We start from the raw sequence: 21,114 nt of genomic DNA, 5'->3' as shown, positions 1-21,114 counted from the left end.
TTGTAAAAAGGAGCTGTTCCACCAGGCTGATGGTTGAGGTCTGACTCAGGAAATATCTGGGGACTTTGGGGGTGGAGCCAGGAGCAAGACTGTGACAGGCACGATTGAACTCCCAAGGGAGTTCTGGCTATCACATTTAAAGGGACTGTATGTCTTTTAAATGCCTTCCCTTCATTGTAAATAATGGTGGATGGGGCACCTTCTTTGGGGGCTCATAGAATTGAACCCCCTGGCCCAGTCTTTTTGAAATGGGGGGGGACAGTTTGAGGAGAAGGACCAGATGCTATGCTGAAAATCTGGTGCCTTTACCTTGAAAAACAGTCCCCCCAAGCCCCAGATATCCATGGATTGATTCTCCATGATACCCTATGGGGATCAGTCTCCATAGGGAATAACGGAGTGCCCAGCGAACCCCCCGCCCCGTGCTTTCTGATAACCTTGAAGAGGAGGAGAACCTCCAAACCAGGGGATCTCCTGCTCCCAACTGGAGATTGGCAACCCTATTAAAAAGATGGAGCCAGTGTGGGCTAGTGTCTGGTTTGGACCTCCGCTCTGCCATGAGAACTTGTCGGGTGATCATGGGACACTCAGAAGAAGAAAAGAAGAGCTGGTTTTTATACCCTGCTTTTCTCTACCCAAAGGAGTCTCAAAGCACGATATAATTCCATAGAGTCCACCCTCTAAAGCAGCCATTTTTTCCAGGGGAACTGATCTTGGTCATCTGGAGGTCGATTCTAATAGCAGGAGACCTCCAGGAACCACCTGGAGAGTGGCAACCCTACCCTGCCTGGAGGGCAGCAACCTTAGCAGGACAGGCCTAGTATCATAACATCTCCATGGGTTTATCACCAACCCCTTCTTAATTCTTCTCCCCTAGGGCAGAATGTCTCCAACGGGGTGTGTCCCCTTCTAAAGCTCACGGACTGGGTTCAAATTTGGTGACGGAAGTCCGCGTCTATAACTGGTTTGCAAACCGGAGGAAAGAAGAGGCGTTTCGCCAGAAGCTGGCCATGGATGCCTACAGTACGGGTCAGCCTCATAGCATGAACCTTTTGCTTTCGCACAGTTCCCCTCACCACGCACAGCCCAGCTCTTCCCCCCCAAGCAAAATGGCAGGTAAGCAGGCATGGTGGGAGGACGTTGCCAGCCAAATGGGAATCGGGGTGATGCATTTTACAAGAACTTTTGCCGTTGTTGTGGTTATTAGGGAAATAACGGATGGAAGGACAGAGAGGGGGAAATCATGTTTCATTTTATTGTTCACTTCCTTTTGGTTGTTAAAATTAAAAAAAAAGCAGTTCATCACAGGGCAGGGCAAGAACTGGTAAACAAGACTAATGGATGTCTGATGATCCTGGCACTAGCTCACAAAAACTTTTGCCACAGAAAACATAATAGGCTTTAAACTTCTATAAGCAGAGCTTTTTTTGAGCAGGAACGCACAGGGATTCAGTTCCAGCTGGCTTGGTGGCAGGGGTGTGTGGCCTAATATGCAAATGAGTTCCTGCTGGGCTTTTTTGTAGAAAATAAGACTTTGTTGTTCCCAGGGCTTTATTTTTTATTTTTTTTAGTAGGAATGCACAGGAACTCAGTTCCAGCTGGCTTGGTGTCAGGGTGTGTGGCCTAATATGCAAATGAGCTCCTGCTGGGCTTTTTCCAAAAAAGCCCTGTGCAAAACAATGGTGATGTCAGGGGGTGTGGTCTAATATGCAAATGATTCCTGCCTGGCTTTTTCTACCAAAAAAGCCATGGTTGTTGCTGCTGGTGGTGGCAGAGCCTCTCTGGAATCTGAGATTAACATTTAGATTTGAGTCCACTGTCACCTTCTAGACCAGCAAGATTTGGAAGGGAATTCACTGCCACAGGAGGTGGTGGCGGCCACAAGCATGGCCACCTTCAAGAGGGGTTTAGATAAAAATATGGAGCAGAGGTCCATCAGCGGCTATTAGCCACAGTGTGTGTGTGTGTGTGTGTATAATTTTTTTGGCCACTGTGTGACACAGAGTGTTGGACTGGATGGGCCATTGGCCTGATCCAACATGGCTTCTCTTATGTTCTTATGTGACACAGAGTGTTGGACTGGATGGGCCACTGGCCTGATCCAACAGGGCTTCTCTTATGTTCTTATGTGACACAGAGTGTTGGACTGGATGGGCCATTGGCCTGATCCAACATGGCTTCTCTTATGTTCTTATGTGACACAGAGTGTTGGACTGGATGGGCCATTGGCCTGATCCAACATGGCTTCTCTTATGTTCTTAAGATTTTGGGAGTCAAAGCTTCCTCCTTCAGATACACTGATGAAAGGAGCGCTGATTCTTGTTGGTCTCTGAGTGAAATATTTTAAGTAAGTTTTATGCTATTAAAGCAGTAAAATAAATTCAGATTTGATAAAGAAGTAGTGCATATGTTTCAATTATTCTCAACATTTCAAGTTTTCCCTTCATCTCATGGCTTTAAAATTTCTGGAAATGCTATTTGTCTACCACCACCTGAAACAAAATAATAGAACACCTCCAGGGAAATTATATTTCAGCAAGGAGAGGCTACAATTTCTTAGGACCTTATCAAACTACATTTCCCAGGATGCTTAGGGGAAACCAGGCTAAGGAAAGTTGTTAGGAATGGGTATCCTTTGGTAGCCTACATAGGACCTGTGCATCTGAGATGGGGGTGTGATGGAAAGTCCGCCTCTTTTCATAGCTGTCCCTTTATATGCAAAGATCAGCACGGGAATTCTAGTGCAGACTTTGAAAAGAATCTTCTGTCACTGAAATCACCCCAACCCAGGACTTGTGTCTGTTTTGCATTTTCCAAGTTCACCATCATTAAAAAAAAATGTGTTGCTGGATCAGGCAAAATATCATAATGAGCAGAGTAAAGGGGCCTTGCTTGGGGAAAGCTTGTTGTGAGCTTATAGCAGCCTTGAACCTGGTCTACCTGAATCTATGGCTACGAGTCTATAAACCAGCCTGTCTTTGCCTCCTGAGCAAGGCAGAAGGTCCCAGGTTCAAACTCTGGCGTCTCTAATTGAGTGATCTCCTGACAGCTGAGCTGGCTGGGAAAGGCCTCTGGGATCATGAAGCAACTTGATTTGAAAGGAATGCAGCCATTCACTTCTGCTGTTTGTTCCTAACAGCCTTGAATCTAGAGATAGTCTGCTTCTGTACGTGGAGGTTTCATGGCAATAAGCTGCCATTTATGCCCAACCCTCTCTTTGGATACAATCTAGGGCTGCCAACCTCCAGGTGGGACCTTGAGCTCTCCCAGAATCACACCTGGTTCCCTGGAGAAAAGGTCTGCCTCGAAGGGTGGAGTCCATGCCCTTGCCCCCTGCTGAAGTCCCTCCCCCAAAGCTCCATCCTCAGATATCCAGGGATTTCCCAACCCAGGGTTAGCAAGCTTGATACAGCCTGACAGGGATGACTGGTTCTGGTTTGTTTTGGGATTTATATACTCAGCTATTATTTATAATATGTTTGCTTCTTTACGGGAGGGGGAGAGAGGGGGAGAGTCTGTGTCAACTGCATGGCTAACTAGATCTGCTCTAAAACGCCCTCTCTCCACTGGAAGGAAGGAAATAATACTTAGCACTGATATAGCCATTTCAGTCCTCAAAATATTTTCCATGTATTATTTTGTTGTAATGCCGACAGCAGCGCCCCTCTGAGGTAGGCCTGCGTTATTACTTCCAGATTTGGGAGGGGGGTTAGGGGGGAGAGCTTGGCTGGCTGAAGGGTCTCGAGTGAGAAGTGAGATCAGAACCAAGGGCTTCCCAAATTACAGCTAACATTCTCTTAGGGCAGAACCAGGCCTTTTTTGAGTTGGAACGCACAGGAATGCAGTTCCAGATGGCTTGGTGTCAGGGGGTGTGGCCTAATATGCAAATGAGTTCCTGCTGGGCTTTTTCCTACAAAAAGCCCCGTGTGGCACAATGGCGATGTCAGGGGTGTGGTATGCAAATGAGTTCCAGCTGGGCTGTTTTTACCACACACAAAAAAGCCCTGGGCAGAACTAGCTATGTTACATTTAGTTCCATGATCATTTTAAAATAGTTTTATTTTTCCACAATGGAGCATCTGGGCTTGTTTTGGGGGGTGTGGGATGGGAGAACGGCAATGGGAAGGGGGTTAACCCTTTCCTTCCTTGTGGTTTTTTCATCGGAAAGCACCAACTGGGGCCACTAACCCCTTCTGGGGTGAAAACTAAAAACACCCACATGTAAAATAGTGAAAGCAGCTTGGATGGGTGGTGTTTTAGTGGGAAAACAATGAGGGAAGAAAGTATTCTGCTCCACCCTCAAAAAAAGCTGCCCTGCTGCCATCCTGAGAACTGCAACATTTTACAATCCACACTTCTTCAAACAGAGTGCACTGTGCATATTATTTATTTATTTCTCTCATTTATACCTCATTTATACCAGATGTTTGAGAGCTGCAAGGAAGGGAGGGAGGGAGGAAGGAAGGAAGATGAGGAGGGGGAGGAAGGGAGAGATAGAAAGAAAGCAACTTTAAATGCATTCTCCAAGCTGCCGATTGACTTGGCTTGGAGAAATAATATGCCTTCTCCAAGCTGCCTGACCGGGTGGTGGGGGCTTTGAGAGCCACAGTTTGGCCACCCTTGTCCTAGTCCAACGCTCTGACCGCTGCACCAACATAGAAGTTACCTGTCAAATACAGCCAGGTAGACAGAAGCCAAACTCTTGATTCTTTAGCCTCCTAACTTAAACCCTTCCTTCTAGAATGAAGCCATGGCTAGGAGGAGGGCTTGTTTCTTTTGTGTTTGTCCCTTGTCACATCTTGGCTTTTGCTTTTGCAGTTCTTTGGGAGGAAGGCCTTCGATGGCCACCAAAGTGAGCCTCTGTGTTAAAAGGGAGCGAAATCTAAACTGGAGGCTGGGAAGGGGCACAGTGCTGCAGGAGGAGAGAAGAGCTTAATCTGGGATTGAGGAGGGGGGGGGAGGCTGCTTTCAGTGAGTGGCGTGGAGCAGAGCACATTGTTGGGAAAAACAATCCCCATTGTTCGTGTACCTGTAATCTACACACCAAAGTCAGTGAGCTCTACAGGCAAACAAAAGAAATCAGCTCTCTGACAAGCGCTAGGGTCGCGTGGGGGTCACGGTGGGGTCACTAGCCCTTTCTTTGGACTCTTGCTGCTGCTTTGTGAAACAATGGAGCATCCCCCCCTCCTTTTTAAAGCACGGGTGGCGGAGGGAGCTTCGATGCATTGCAGACTCTTGGAATGAGAGGCCGTGCCCACAGCAAGCCCCCTGGAAAACAGTTCTGTTCCGTACTGCTTTTCACGAGAGGTATTGCGGAATCTCAAACATTTGTGGTTACAAATGGAGGGACAAGAACGGTCAGCTTTGCTTGGGAAAGCCATCTCCGTGGGACCTGGAGAGCTCTTGCTTTTCCAGTGGGGCTCCAGGCTACAGAGATCAGTTCCCCTGGAGAAAATGGCTACTTTGGAGGGTGGACTCAGCTGCACTGGTCCCCTCCCTTCCCCAAAAATTTCTAGATATTTCCCCATCCAGAAGTGGCAACCCAAGGTGAGGCCCGCCCATTGTGAATATGTACCTAGGGGCCATCAAGTCACAAACGACTTATGGAGACCCCAGCTAGGGGCTTTCAAGGCAAGTGAGAAGCAGAAGTGGTTGGCCAGCCCATTGCCTTCCTCGGCAGTGTCTTCCTTGGTGGTTCCTAGGGTTGCCAAGTCCAATTCAAGAAATATCTGGGGACTTTGGGGGTGGGGCCAGGGGACATTGGGGGTGGAGCCAGGAGCAAGGGTGTGACAAGCATCATTGAACTCCAAAGGGAGTTCTGGCCATCACACTTAAAGGGAACACACACCTTTTAAATGCCTTCCTTCCAGGGCCGGTGTTGGCTTTCTGGTGCCCTAGGCGAATTACCCACTAGGGCCCCCCCCCCCATTATTTTAAAAAAAATAGGGGAAATGAAGAGCGCCAAACTTGAAACTTTTCACATCTTTAATTTACTGATTTTTAATTTTTTTTAAAAAAATGTGATATGTTATTAAAAAATTGTGTAATAAGTGCTTGCTGGCCACACCAGGAAAGAAGGTGGCAGAATAGGATGAGGTGGGAGACCAAGTCGCACATTGGGGAGAGGGGGGTGGCTTGGCTTTGTTGAGGGCAGCTTGGTGATGGGAGAGGACAAGGGGACAGTGGTCAGGAGCCAGAGTCATGCATCGGAAAGGGCACACCCCTTGGTGCCCCCTAGGCCAGGTGGCGCCCTAGGTGACCACCTACTTTGCCTCTTCCATGCACCGGCCCTGCTTCCTTCCATTGGAAATCATAAAGGATAGGGACACCTCCTTTTGGGGCTCATAGAATTGGACTCCTGGTCCAATCTTTTTGAAACTTGGAGGGTCTTTTGAGGAGAGGCACCAGATGCTATGCTGAAAATTTGGTGCCTCTAGCTCAAAAAATAGCCCCTCCAGAGCCCCAGATACCCACAGATCAATTCTCCATTATACCCTATGGGAATCAATCTCCATAGGGAACAATAGAGTGCCCGGCAGACATCTCCCCCCTCCTCGCTTTCTGATGACCCTGAAGCAGGGGAGGGGAAGGCCTCCAAACTGGGGGATCCCCTGCCCCCTCCTGGGGATTTTGTAACAAAAGGGGGAAAAAGTAACAAGTGTTGATACAAGTCTTGGCTTGCTACTCTATATTTTGAAACATTTATTATCAGTATTATTGACAAAGCCACACTCCACACGAGATGCCCGATTTTAACAACATTGGTCAAATTACAATAGAGGGCTGATGTCACCGCAACAGCAGCAGCAGCAGCGGATCGCCTGGGTAACTCTCCATTTCATTTGCCTTCTTCAGGCTGCAGTACACTAGGGAAAGTAATTCAGTAATGGAATGCCCAATATTTCCTTCAAACTTATATTTAGACTCTCTCCAGCTTTTACAATTGCTGTGTAGACAGTTGCAGGTGGAGCCTCAGAGATCAACAGCCTTCCATTAGGGGTTCCCCTTTGTCAGATTCCAAATGTCTCTGCGCTAAGCTCACAAAGTAGCATTTTTGCTCACAAGGCTTTGCAAACTTAGAGGGAGCATTTGTCCTGACCCCGCTTAGCTTCCACTCCATCAAGGGGCTTTCGAGGCGAGTAAGAAGCAGGCGTGGCTGCCCATGGCCTTCCTCTGCAGTTTTCCTTGGTGGTCTCCCTTCCAAGTCTTGACCCTGCCTAGCTTCCAAGATCAGAGAAGACGGGGCTATACCACGCTGTCTTCCCTCTGGCTGCTAACTGTAGTTAAGGAGGAAACAGAGATTGACATAATACTGGAAGTGCAGATAATCGTGTATGGACTGCAGTTCTCCCCAGACTGCAGTTCCCAGGATTCTTTGGATAAATCCATTCTTTATTTAAAACGTTCCTCTTCCACTTTAAAACTGAAGTGCTCTTAGGGCAACTAAGGCTGCTTCTGCACTAACCTCTCTCTGCGCCAGGCTTCCGTTTCTCTCTGGATCAAACAAGCGATTTCGCACCAGCGGCTCCATTTTGCACAAAATGGTGATGTGGAGCAGCTGGTGCGAAATTGCTAGCTTGCTCCAGAGAGAAACAGAAGCCTGGTGCGGAGCAAGGGTAGTGCGGAATCAACAATACTTACAGTAACAACAAAAACACAGCCCCAAACCCCACCTACCCTTATTAAACAGGTGTTCCGTGTCACTTTAAAGACTGACAAAATCTATTTATCGGGAGGGGCCGTGGCTCTGTGGTAGAGCATCTGCTTGGCATATAGAAGGCCCCAGGTTCAGTCCCTGGCATCTCTCGTTGAAAGGGTTGGGTAGCAGGAAGAGCTGCCAACTCCCACTTGGGAAATTCCTGGAGAACTTGGGGGCAGCTGGGTTTTAGGAAGAGAAGGGACCTCAACAGAGTATAATGCCACAGAGCTCACCCTCCAAAGCAGCCATTCTCTTCAGGGGAACGGATCTCTTTCACCTGGAGATCACTTGTAATCCAGGTGATCCCCAGGGTCATTTCTACCCAACACCCTGGAGAGCTGCTGCTGGGCCGGATTAGGCCAAGCAGGCACTGGCCTATGGGCTCCCATGCCTTTAGGGGCTGCAGGCCAGCTCCCCCCCCCCCTCGTCCCCCGCTTGCAGCCCTTGGAAGCCTGCACATGCAGCCAGCAACTGAGCTGCTCTTTGCCTGATTTGCCTGGTGCGGCTGCTGCTGGCGTTGTCGCCAAGTTTGCCTCTCTCTGCCGCTCCCCTGCAGCTTTGTCAAAGGGGCTTCTGAGAAGGTTCCCGCAGGCTGCAGCAGGGCCAGCACTCTGAGATCATTTGCAAGGGGACCCCCGAGATTTTGACTGCCTCCATAGGGTTTAATCCGCACTGGCTGCTGCCAGTCTAAGGAGATAATACTGACCTCAATGGACCAAAGGTCCGATTCAGTATAAGGCAGCTCCATGTGCTCATGTGAATTCTAGCAGGAGCTTTCACCAGTCTCTCTGACTTTTTAAGTTGCCATAGTCCCTGATATTACGCTGCTGCTACAGACTAAGAGGCCCTGACCTGGCTAGCAACAGCCCCAGCCTGGCCAGATCTTAGGGCTGCCAGGTCCGACTTAGGACTTTGGGGGTGGAGCTAGGAGACTTTGGGGGTGGAGCCAAGAGCAAAGGTGCGACATGTACGACTGAGCTCTGAAGGGAGTTCTGGCCAACACATTTAAAGGGACCGTGCACCTTGTAAACGCCTTCCCTTCATAGGAAATAATGGAGGATGAGGGCACTTTCTTTGAGAGCTCATAGAATTGGACCCCCTGGTCCAGTTGTTTTGAAACTTGGCGCTTTTTTTAGGAGGGGCACCAGATGCTATACTGAAAATTTGGTGCCTCTACCTCTAACAGCAGCCTCCCCAGAGCCCCAGATACCCATGGATCAATTCTCCATTATACTCCATGGGGACTAGACTCCATAGGGTATACTGGTGTGCTCAGTGCACATTTCCCCTCCCTCCCACTTTCCCCCCACATGAAGTGGGGGAAGGGCCTCCAAATCAGGGGATCCCCTGCCCCCAACCCTGCCCAATCTCATCAAATCTCAGAAGCTAAGCAGGGCTGCCCACGGCTAGGATTTGGGAGGGAGACCACCAAGGAGCACCAGCGTTGTGACGCGGAGGCAGGCGATGGCAAACCAGCTCGGAATGTCCCTTGCCTTGAAAACACCAGCAGGGGTCACCATAAGTCAACTGTGACTTGAGGGCAATCCCCCTCTCCCCCCCACACTAACATGGCTGGCCTTCTGACATTACCACCTGTTGGTCAATATAATTTACCACAGAACTGCCCCCAAGAGGGACAACGAAGTCTAGTCTAGCAGCCGCAGAGTAATGATGCAAAACTAGAGCCTCATTTGGTGTCAGATTGCCTAGTTCCATTGCCTTCTCTGACGGGTGGCACTCTTCAGTGCCTTAAACAGAGAAGGGCCTTTCTCAAAAAATGTGCTGTTGGACCAGGTTTTAAAAAACATTACATCGTCCTCCTCTACCTCCCCCAGTCTTTCCTGGGCTCCTAGACCAGATGTGCGGCAGGAGTCCTAAGTGAAGAACTGAAAATCCCAGACAAGCAGGAGATCAAATCAGTCACAGCATGTGGGGAGAGGAGTCTTGAGTCATGCTGTTTTCTCATCCTGGCCCAGAGAGCCACTTTTTGCCCTACTGGAGAAACTTCTTTGTATTGAGTGGCTGTTCATTGGTGGATCTGTATAATATGGGATGTAAAAGGAAGATACAAATGATCCTAAGGGACCCTTCACATCTGGGCCATTTGCTATTTGAGATCTTACCGTCAGGTAGACGATCTAGAGTGTTGAAGGCTAGGACAAACAGATTTAAGGACAGTTTCTATCCAAGTGCTGTGGTTAGGTTAAATGCAGGGTTATGAATGATTATTTGTTTTAGATGTATTTAAATGGTTTATATGGTTTTAATGGTTTTATGAATGATTATCTGTTTTAGATGGATTTAAATGGTTTAAATGATTTTAATGGTTTAAATGGTTTTAGATGTATTTAAATAGTTTATGAATATGTGTGTTTGATGTGTTGGTATGTTTGTGGAAGAGCACCTCATTTCGTTGCTCTCTTTTGTTGAGAACAATGACAATAAATTTATCTATCTATCTATCTATCTATCTATCTATCTATCTATCTATCTATCTATCTATCTATCTATCTATCTATCTATCTTTCAATGGTACAACCAAAGCATGAACCTGGGACTGCTCCTGAGAACCTCGTATGAATATGCCTTATGCCAAGGGTGTAAATAGGGTTGCCAAGTCCTATTCAAGAAATATCTGGGGACTTTGGGGGTGGAGCCAGGAGACTTTGAAGGTGGAGCCAGGAACAAGGGTGTGACAAGCACAATTGAACTCCAAGGGAGTTCTGGCCATCACATTTAAAGGGACAGCGCACCTTTTAAAATGTCTTCCTTCCATAGGAAATAATGGATAGGGCACCTTCTTTTGGGGCTCATAGAATTGGATCCCCTGGTCCAATCGTCTTGAAACTTGGGGGGTACTTTGGGGAGAGGCACTAGATACTATACTGAAAATTTAGTGCCTCTACCTCAAAAAAACAGCTCCCCAGAGCCCCCGAAACCTCCAGATCAATTCCCCATTATACCCTATGAGAATTGGGTATTCCCACAGATCAATTCCCACATAGGGAATAATGAAGTGCTCAGCAGATGTTCCTCCCCTCCCCCACTCCCTCCATTTTCTGGTGGCTCTGAAGTGAGGGCTTGGCCTCTCTACTTACGAGTTGCAGCCAGCTTCTTCCAAGTAACACAGACACCCCATCCCAAGAGGAAAGCTTTCCAATCCGAGACTGGAGCCTCCGGAGGGGGGGAAAAATCACATGATGGCTTTGGGGGCGGGGCTTCACCCTGCCAGCCAGCTGACTGGGGGCGGGAAGGAGACTGGGAAAGCTGGTACCCAGGGATTGGCAAGCCTAGGTGTAAAACATGTGGCCTGGGGGCCAAATCAGGCCCCCAGAGGGCTCCTATCAGGCCCCTGAGCAACTGGCTGATGTCTGTTTCCTTCTCTCCCTCTCTTTCTTCCTTCTGTATCACAGCTTGCTTTGCCAGGCTCTCTCAATCACATAGGAGCTACAGAGCAAAGCCTCTATTTTCTCCATTGGCTGAGGCTCTTTCCTTGGGAAGGAAGGGAGGGAGGGATAGCTTGCTTTCCCAGGCGCTCTCAATCACACAGCAGAGCTACTGAGCCAAGCTTCTCTTCTTTCTGTTGGCTGAGGCTCCTTCACTTTCTGGTCCTCTGGGGAAGGAAGGAAAGAGCCAGAGCTTCCTTTGTCCAGTTCCCTGGATTGTAGGGGAAAGATACAAAGAAAACACCTTTAACACCAACGAATGCTAATATTTTAATCATGTTTTAAGGTTTTTTTAAAAAATATATTTAATCGTGTTTATCTGTGTCCTTTATAAAGTTTATATTTCTGCTATCTGGCAGTATGTTTTATGATGCACATGGCCTGGCCCAACAAGATCTCATTTATGTCAGATCCAGCCCTCATAACAAATGAGTTCGACACCCCTGCCTTGTACTGTCTGTTCTGGCCGCTCAAATGAGAGGACTTCTTGATTCTCTTTTCGCTCTCAACCTCTCTATGCAGTGCAAGCTCTGCCTGCCCCAGAAAACATTTAGGGTTTTTCTTCTTTTTTTACTTATTTAGATATATTGATGATACTCAGCTCTTATCACCAACTGGGACTCAAAGCAGCTTACAATATGGTTCTTCCTTCCTCCACTTTATCTTCACAACAGCCCTGTGAAGTAGGTTAGGCTGGAAGAGAGTGACTGTTCCAAGGCTACTCTCTGAAAGAGTGGGAAATCTAACCCGGATTTCCCAGATCTTTGTCTGATGCTCTGACTACTGCATGAAAAATGTCTTTGCTTGGTACCCAGCGGGATAGAGGGATTGGTGCAGCAATCAGCACCATTTGCAGGGCCACCACAGTCTAGGCCCCAGCCTTGATTCCCCAGTCTCTCAGCCTCTGGAGGGGTGGGCACCTGCAACACAGCCTCTGAAGATTACCTTGGAATGGTACTACACCGAGAACTCCTAGGGCGTTTTCTCACAGAGCTTACCTCGGAGCGACGTCCCTCTTCACCACGCAGCGTCTGCGCTAGGGTTGCCAAGTCCAATTAAAGAAAAATCTGGGGACTTTGGGGGCGGAGCCAGGAGACTTTGGGGGTGGAGCCAGGAGACCTTGGGGGTGGAGCCAGGAACAAGGATGTGACAAGCATAATTGAACTCCAAGGGAGTTCTGGCCATCACATTTAAAGGGACAGCTCACCTTTTTAAATGCCTTTCTTCCATAGGAAATAATTAAGGATAGGGGCACCATCTTTTGGGGCTCATAGAATTGGACCCTCTGGTCCAATCGTTTTGAAACTTGGGGGGTATTTTGGGGAGAGGCACTAGATGCTATACTAAAAATTTGGTGCCTCTACCTCAAAAAATAGCCCCCCCAGAGCCCTCAATACCCACGGATCAATTCCCTATTATTCCCTATGGGAATTGTTCTCCATAGGGAATAATAGAGTGCCTAGTAGACATTTCCCTCCCCCCCCCACGCTTTCTAAAGGAAGGGGGAGGGCCTCCATACCAGGGAATTCCCCCCTCCCTGCCCCCTCCCTCTCTCACACACACAAACAAACACTTACCGCACTTGGTCTTCTTCCCTCTGCCTGCTCTGAAAACGAAAGCAAAGAAAGGGCGGGGCCGTTCTCCGAAGCCCTTCCTGTTTCCTCCTTCCTGCCCAGCCTTAAAGGGGCAGAAATTTTACAAACTGCTCAGGACTCAGGAGCTCTACACCAACATGAACGCTTCAGGTATGTTCTCCCCCCCCTCCACCCCCCACCCCCCCCCCCCCCGCTTCCTGATTTCTGGAGACCGGGGGATGAAGCTGGGAACCCAGGAGCCTCCCGGAAAAGCGGGGGGATTGGGAAGCCTAGTCTGCGCGGATTTCCCACCAACTGCTCTGCATAACCAGGAAGTGCCGGACCTTTTGCATCGCAGATGTAAACCGCTAAAACCCAGTTTACGTTAGCAACGCAAAAGCCGCGGCTCTTCCTGGTTATGCGGAGCAGTTGGTGGGAAATCCACGCAGACGCTGCGCAGTGAAGAGGGACGTCGCTCCGAGGTAAGCTCTGTGGGAAAACGCCCATAATCTAAAGTCTTTGGCAGCTCGGGATCAGGGGACCTGAAGGAACCACCCATCCTGGTTGCCCGTGTTCCTGCCCCCCATCTGAGATAACCTTCAGAGGCCGTGTTGCAGGTGCCCACCCCTCCAGAGGCTGAGCGGCTGGGGAATCAAGGCTGGGGCCTAGACTGTGGTGGCCCTGCAAATGGTGCTGATTGCTGCATCCGATCCCTCTGTCTGATCCCTCTATCCCGCTGGGTACCAGCAGACAGGGCACTCTCTGGGGTGGAGCCTCACCAGGAGAACTCCATCCCTGCATTCCTTCCCTCGGTGCTGACTCAACTTTCGGCACCAAGCAAAGACATTTTTCATGCAGTAGTCGGAGCATCAGACAAGGATCTCCACTTCTTATGTGATTTTGGGCGGCGGGTGGCTTGCTGGCCTTTTGACTTGGGCGGGGGCAGCCAAGGAGAGCCCCAGGTGAGTGAGGCCTGCGTGGGCTGGCTGGATCTCTAGCCAGCCCAAGCAGGCCTCACTCACCCAGGGCTCTCCTTTCTTGCATTGGGTTGCTTTTGGCGGGTGGGGTGGTGGGGGTGGAATATGCTAATGAGTAATGCTAATGAGCTGTACCACCTATTTTTCTACAAAACGACCCCTGGTGAGAGCCAGTGTAGGGTACTGGTTAAGATATCAGACGGGAATCTGAGAAACTCAGGCTCCAATTCCCAGTCACACTCTCAGTCGAACCTACCTTACAGGGTTGTTTTTGAGGATAAAATGGAAGAGAGAATAAGAAAGTAAAGTTACTTTGGGTCGCCAATGGGGAGAAAGCTGGGCTGTAAAGTAAATAAAATAAATACACTCTGGATTTAACATTCAACACTTTCTTTGGGGAATCACACAAAAGCATTCATCGTTTGAACGGCCTCTCACCTTAACACATGAAAAGGCTTGTGAGTTTGCATCAGTTTTAAGCAGTCTGATGTGTCAATGGAAACTGTAGCTGGAGATTAAAATCCCACCCCTGATTAATGAGTGGGGCTGCAAAAAAACCCACCCCAAACACCCTGAGTGTGCCTTTTAGCCGCCTCCCCCCCTGACCATGGTCTGACCCTTGTAGTGGAATGTCCGCACAATAGCGGTGATGGAGGGGGACCCTGCCCTTCTGTCCCGGCCTGATTGCTTACAAGATGTCCCACGAGCACATTGTCAGCAAAATCAGCTGTTTTCAGTGTTTCCCCCGCCTGCCTTTACAATAACACACCAGCGTGAGGTCCAGGGGTTGTCATGGCATTGTTTCCACCCCTCTTCTGTCCACCCACCCCCCTTATGCATGCTTAATTGACAATTAAAGTTGGAGCTTTGAACGATCCTGGGTGCCTTTGATGTGTTTTCACCCTTCCAGCATCAACTTTTGTTTCTAGCGTTTGGGGCTGCTGGGCTTGCTTTCAGCAGTGTTCGTTTATTCCAAGATGGATGGAAAGGCCGTTAAGACTGAGTCTTTATTGTCCCCACTCTCCATCACCACACACAATCCTTTTTTATAGGTTCAGGTGGGCAGCCATGTTGGTCTGAAGCAGCAGAACAAAGTCTGAGTCCTTTAAGGGGCACCTTGAAGACCAACAAAGTTTTATTCAAGGTATAAGTTTTTATGTGCATGCATGTATCCAAAGAAGTGTGCATGCACATGAAATATATACCTCAAATCGAGCTCTGCTGGTCTTCAAGGTGCCCCTGGACTCAGACGTTGTTCTAATCCTTTTTATTTTATTTTATTTTATTTCCTGGACTTCTGGTCAAGAGGAGCTGTCACCTGATCTATGGCCTTCTCACCTGGGAATTCGAATATTAGGAGAGATCTCTTTGGAACAGAGGACTACGGGCTGTGTCCAAAATCATGGCTCACTACAGAATCCAAGATGGATCTTTCATAGGGTTGCCAAGTCCAATTCAAGACATATCTGGGGATTTGGAGGTGGAGCCAGGAGACATTAGGGGTGGAGCCAAGATCAAGGCTGTGACAAGCATAATTGAACTCCAAGGGAGTTCTGGCCATCATATTTAAAGGGACGGCACACCTTTTCAATTCTTTCCTTCCATAGGAAATAATGAAGGATAGAGCCACCTTCTTTTGGGGCTCATAGAACTGGACCCCCTGGTCCAATCGTTTTGAAACTTGGGGGGGGGGGGTATTTTGGGGGAAGGCACTAGACATTATACTGAAAATTTGGTGCCTCTACCCCAAAAAAACAGCCCCCCCCCCAGAGCCCCAGATACCCGCAGATCAATTCTCCATGATTTTCTATGGGAATAAATCTCCATAGGGAATAATAGAGTTCCCAGCAGACATTTCCCTCCCCTCCCCCCGCTTTCTGATGACCCTGAAGTGGGGGGAGGGCCTCCAAACCGGGGGATCCCCTGCCCCCACCTGGGGATTGGCAACCCTACTCTTTCAAAACTAACATGAAATCTTTAATTCAGAGTACACTGGTGGGGTAAGTGGGATGTGAGAATAGCCGGCGTGCACAGGGAAAGGCAGGCAAAGATTTCGGTGAGACTAACAGTGCCATCCTAAATAGACTTACACCCTCTTAAGCCCACTGACTTAAATGGACTGAGAAGTATATATCTCTGTGAAGGATAGCATAGAGCATTTCTTAGAGATGTTTCAAGAACATCTTAGAGATGGCCATCTGACAGCAATGAAGATCCTGTGGTGGAGGTGTTTGTGAGTTCCCTGCATCAGTCAGGGAACAGTCAGTGACCCTGGAGGTCCCTTCCAAGTTCCAACTCTATGATTCTAAGAAAGGAAAATGTCAGAAGGAAAATTTGCCAGTAGTCCAGATCTGCTGACTGATGCCAGTGCACTAAAACAATTGTGCAGTATGTATGTATGTGTGTGTCTTATTGTAAAACCTTGTGTGTGCCATTTCCCAAAAAAGGACACACAAGACACCATGTTTGGACTTTATGGATTATTAATCAGCAAGTCAGTTATCAGTAATGTTAAAATGTATATTTTCAGCAATGCAAATGGACTTCCTTACACTTCCTTCTTGTGGATCTTTTGCTCTGAATGTCAACACTTGAAGTATAAGCAGTTGTTCCTCTGTATGAGCCTTCCTCTGGAAAAACTAACAAGGGCTCATACAGATGTGATAACCCTCTCCTCCCAGCCCCGATTATATGCTGGCTGCAAAGCCAAATTTACAAGCAGACATCTGATTTTACAAAGCAAAGTCCATGTACCCAGCCACTGAAAGAGAGGAAGATGAGGAGAAAACTGCACCAGTTCATGCAAAGAAAAGGCCATGCAACAGTTTGAGAGGTACAGAGCTCCCCTGGAACACCCTCACTCAGCAAACATGAGGATTTGGTAATGTGCAGGCCTCATTTTGAGCAGGAGCTCACAGGACTGGAGCTCCAATACCTCTCAATTGTACTGTGCTTTTTCCTTCTCCCTCTTCCCCCAAATACTTGCATCTGGGCTCCGTTGTTCAACCCCCTTGTGAGAATTTTGTTGAACTCTTAAGATCTGACAAACTTTCTAATATTTTCCCCCACAAAAAAAATTGGGAAGATAACCCAAACATATAAAGCAGAGAGATGGAAATCTTCCTCGTGCCACTGTGGCCACATAGGAGAAAGTAATTTGAAAAGTACGATGAGAGAAAGGTTTTATGATGACCATTATAATTCAAGAAGCATTTCAAGCATTTCAAGGTAGATGTAGCTTGACTGATGCATCTACCTTGAAATACCCCTGGTAATGTGTTAACTGAAGAGCCCCGTGGCGCAGAGTGGTAAAGCTGCAGTACTGCAGTCCTAAGCTCTGCTCAAAACCTGATTTCGATCCTGGCGGAAGCTGGGTTCAGGTAGCCAGCTCGAGGTTAACTCGGCCTTCCATCCTTCTGAGGTCGGTAAAATGAGTACCCAGCTTGTTGGGTGGGGGGTGGGGAGTGTAGATGACTGGGGAAGGCAATGGCAAACCACCCTGTAAAACATCTGCCGTAAAAACGTTGTGAAAGCAGCTCCAGAGTCAGAAATGACTGGTGCTTGCACAGGGGACTACCTTTACCTTTAACGTGTTAACTGGCCTTTAACCCTGACCCAGATGACTCAGGTGAGCCTGATCTCGGCAGATCAAAGAAGCCAAGCAAAGTCAGCCCTGGTTAGTATTTGGATGAGAGACCACCAGGGTTGCTACGCAGAGGCAGGCAATACCAACATCTCTTGCCTTGAAAACCCTACAGCAGGAGTGTCAAACTCAGGTGTTATGAGGGCTCAGTCTCACATAAATGAGATCTTAGGCCAGGCCATGCGTGTCGTAAAATATAACACCAGGTAGTAGAGATATAAACTTTATAAAGGACACAGGCAAGCACAAATAAAGATTTTTTTTTTAAAAAAAAACCCTTTTAATAAAACATAATTAAAACATTAGCACTCTTTCAATATTTTGTTTATTTAATAGTCTCTGATAACTAACACCTCTTGCTCTGAATTATTGCATTAAAATCTGGATTATAATGTCTGTGCTGTAGCAAACTTGAGTATGCTGTTCAGGTGTTTTTCAGGTGTGTATCTGTAAGTTGCAAGCCTACTTTTGATTTACTGACATTCATTACAAAATTTTCATGGTCAATACTTTGAGCCTGAGACCCAAAGGAAAACATGAAATGGCTGGGCATTTTGTACATAAATTGCTTCATGTACCTGTCAGCCAATGGAGAAAATAGAGGCTTTGCTCTGTAGCTTGATTGAGCAAGCCTGGCAAAGCAAGCAGTGATGCAGAAGGAAGAAAAGAGAGAGAGAGAGAGAGAGAGACAGGCAACAGTGAGTTGCTCGCAGGACTGAATCTACTAATGTCACTGATGGGTTCTATGGCAGGTGTGCACATCTACAGATGATGTGCAAATAGAAATGCCAACCTCCAGGTAGCACCTGGAGATCTCCTGCTACTATGGTCTGCAGATGACCAAGATCAGCTCCCTGGGAGAAAATGGCTGCTTTGGAGGGTGGATTCTATGGCCTTGTACCTTGCTTGAGGTCCCTCCCTTCCCCAAACCCCACCCTTCCCTGGCCCCACCCCAAAATCTCCAGGTATTCCCCTGCAACCCTGTGTGCGAAGGATGCTCCGAGTGCATAAAATTTGAAACCTGCAGCTTCCAAGTGTCTTCCTTGGGGGAGGTTAATATCCCAGCTTTAATATGCCCACCTGCACAATGGAAAGGGGGGGGCAGGGGAGAAGTCTGTAGCCCCCCATGGCGGCTGTTTCAGTGACCCCACTGACGGCTGCCCATGCTGGGTTTTGAACTGGCCTTGCACCGTCTTTCCAGCCCTGTCTGGAGCACTAAATTCCTTAGCAGCTTAACAGCCTGCCTTGAGTGGGCTGGGGGTGGGGGGTCAGCAGCCCTCCGGCCTCCTCCAGCTGCTGCCCTTTCCAAACTCTTCCCATAGGCTCAGCCCAAAACAGGATTTGAATTTCAGGTGAAGTTCTATTGTTATTTATACATGCTTAGTATGTGCTGGCAATTGGCCTTGAAGCTTCTGAAAAGGGGGAGGGTACTGGAAATAGGGACAGACTATCCAGGAGTCAGCGGTGAACAAGCTCCTTTGTCTGCCCGGCTGAATTTATTCATGAGAACATAAGAGAAGCCATGTTGTATCAGCCCAGTGGCCCATCCAGTCCAACACCCTGTGTCACGCAGTGGTCAAAAAACCCAAATGCCATCAGGAGGTCCATCAGTGGGACCAAGACACTAGAAGCCCTCCCATTGTGCTCCCCCAAGCACCAAGAATACAGAGCATCATTGCCCCAGACAGAGAGTTCCAACAATATGCTAATAGCCACTGATGGACCTCTGCTCCAGATGTTGATTCAATCCCCTCTTGAAGTTGGCTATGCTTGTAGCCGCCACGACCTCCTGTGGCAGTGAATTCCACCTGTTAAGCACTCTTTGGGTGAAGAAGTACCTCCTTTTATCCCTTCTAACCCGACTGCTCAGCAATTTCATTGAATGCCCACGAGATCTTGTATTGTGAGAAAGGGAGAAAAGTACTTCTTTCTCTACCTTCTCTACCCCATGCATATCCCATTCTCATATCCCATTCCAGTTATTTTTCTTATAATTAATTCTGTTTATTGCTCATAACATATCAAGTAAGTCTTTTACATTGCAACATTAAACTTTATTTGCATTGGTTTCATGTGTGTGTGTGTGGGGGGGGGGACTGTATCATGAAAACCTATGGTTGCCAACTTTGGGCTGAGCAATTCCTGGAGATTTGGGGGCAGAGCTTGGGGAGGGTGGGGCTTGGAGAGATGAAGTGCCCCACCTTGGTACAATGCCATGGACTCCACCCTCCAGAGTAGCCATTTCCTCCAGGGGAACTGATCTCTGTGGTCTGGAAACCAGTTATAATTCCAGATCTCCAGATCCAACCTGGAGGTTGAGAACCCCAGAACCACCAGAGGAGGAGGGAGCTATTAGGCTTCCCACTACAGCGCTGAACTGCTGATAGAAGACCTCCCGTCAAACTATTATTTGCCTGACTAGAAAAAACAGCATTTTAAAAATAATATCCATGTCTCAGAGGAGGGTGCTGAATAGACAAGCCAATTGCTGCAGAGGTCTCTCAGCTTTTAAAAAGCTGCCCCAGATGGCAATCAGGCCACACCCACCTGGCAGCAGCCAGAGGCATGGGTCACATGTACATTGAGATGAGCATCACACTGCTCCTCCGTGTGTACTGCATGCCCATGGTGTGCCCACGCTGATCACATGGCCAGAAACACAGCATGGATGCATGGCAAGGACTAACTTCCCAGTGGCTCTTTAAGGCATGTGGGAGTCACCTTAACACAAGGTAAGGACAAGTAGGATGCAGGAAGCAGATGGAGGTTCTCTATCTAAGTTGCAGCGGCCTGGGAAGGGTGATCCCTTTACCCACCTTCGATGGGGCGCCACTGACGCCAGCGCAAGGGTTAAAAGCTTGGGAGTGCTCCTGGAGCCCTCCTTAACTATGGAGGCCCAAGTAGCAGCCACTGCCAGCCACTTACCAGCTTCAGCGAATGTGGCAGTTGGTCTCCTACCCTGAGCATGGTGACTTACCAATGGTGATTCATGCCTTGGTTACCTCGAGAATGAATTACTGTAATGCCCTCTACACGGGGCTGCCCTAGACTCAGATTCGGAAGCTGCAGCTGGTGCAGAATGCTGCAGCCAGGCTGCTAATGGGGCTTCCCCGGCAGGAGCACATCCAACCTGCACTGAGTGCGCTGCACTGGCTGCCTGTTGCATACTGAATCCGTTTCAAGGTCCTGGTATTAACCTTCAAAGCCCTATATGGCCTAGGACCTACCTATCTGCGGGACCACCTTGCCCCACATGTTCCCCAGAGAGCACAGCGATCAAGTTCTTGAAATCTTTTGGCTGTCCCTGGGCTAAAAGAGTCTAGGCTAAATTCCACCAGAGCGAGAGCCTTCTCAGTGGCAGCCCCAATGATCTGGAACTCCCTCCCAGAAGTCATCAGGGCCCTGTGGGACTTACTGCAGTTCTGCAGGGCCTGCAAGACGAAATTGCTTTGGATGACATACGGCATTTAAACGGGAGAGGGCTGCCACTTCACCTGGGTCTATCTCGCATTAGTACCAACCGCCTAGGATCTGACTGCTTTGGATAAAAGAAAATACTATATGATCCTGCCTGAATAGATGAAGTAGCACTATTGCGATTTTATCTGATTGTTTTACTGTCTTACTGTTTTAACATGTTGTTAGCCGCCTCGAGCCTTCATAGAACGGGCAGGATGTCAATCTAGCTTAATCAATAAATAATGTGCAGATGTGATTGTGCGCACTAAATCTGGGGGTAGGGTGTGACTTTGGCAGGCCACAAATCCCGTCTGAT

General features: G+C 48.3%; 1 protein-coding gene across 4 annotated transcripts in view; it reads left to right on the top strand.

Annotated features, from left to right (window-relative positions):
• Nucleotides 1–21,114, top strand: part of HNF1B (HNF1 homeobox B) — a 121,780-nt gene that overhangs the window by 46,551 nt on the left and 54,115 nt on the right. For all 4 annotated transcript variants that reach the window (XM_060259423.1, XM_060259420.1, XM_060259419.1 and 1 more), the window contains exon 4: nucleotides 878–1,116. In XM_060259423.1, the coding sequence (XP_060115406.1) occupies nucleotides 878–1,116 (239 nt within the window). The remainder of the gene's footprint in view (nucleotides 1–877; nucleotides 1,117–21,114) is intronic.

Source organism: Heteronotia binoei, chromosome 18, assembly GCF_032191835.1.
Source record: "Heteronotia binoei isolate CCM8104 ecotype False Entrance Well chromosome 18, APGP_CSIRO_Hbin_v1, whole genome shotgun sequence".
Taxonomy (NCBI): Eukaryota; Metazoa; Chordata; class Lepidosauria; order Squamata; family Gekkonidae; genus Heteronotia; species Heteronotia binoei.
This window is presented reverse-complemented; position numbering and strand designations above follow the sequence as displayed.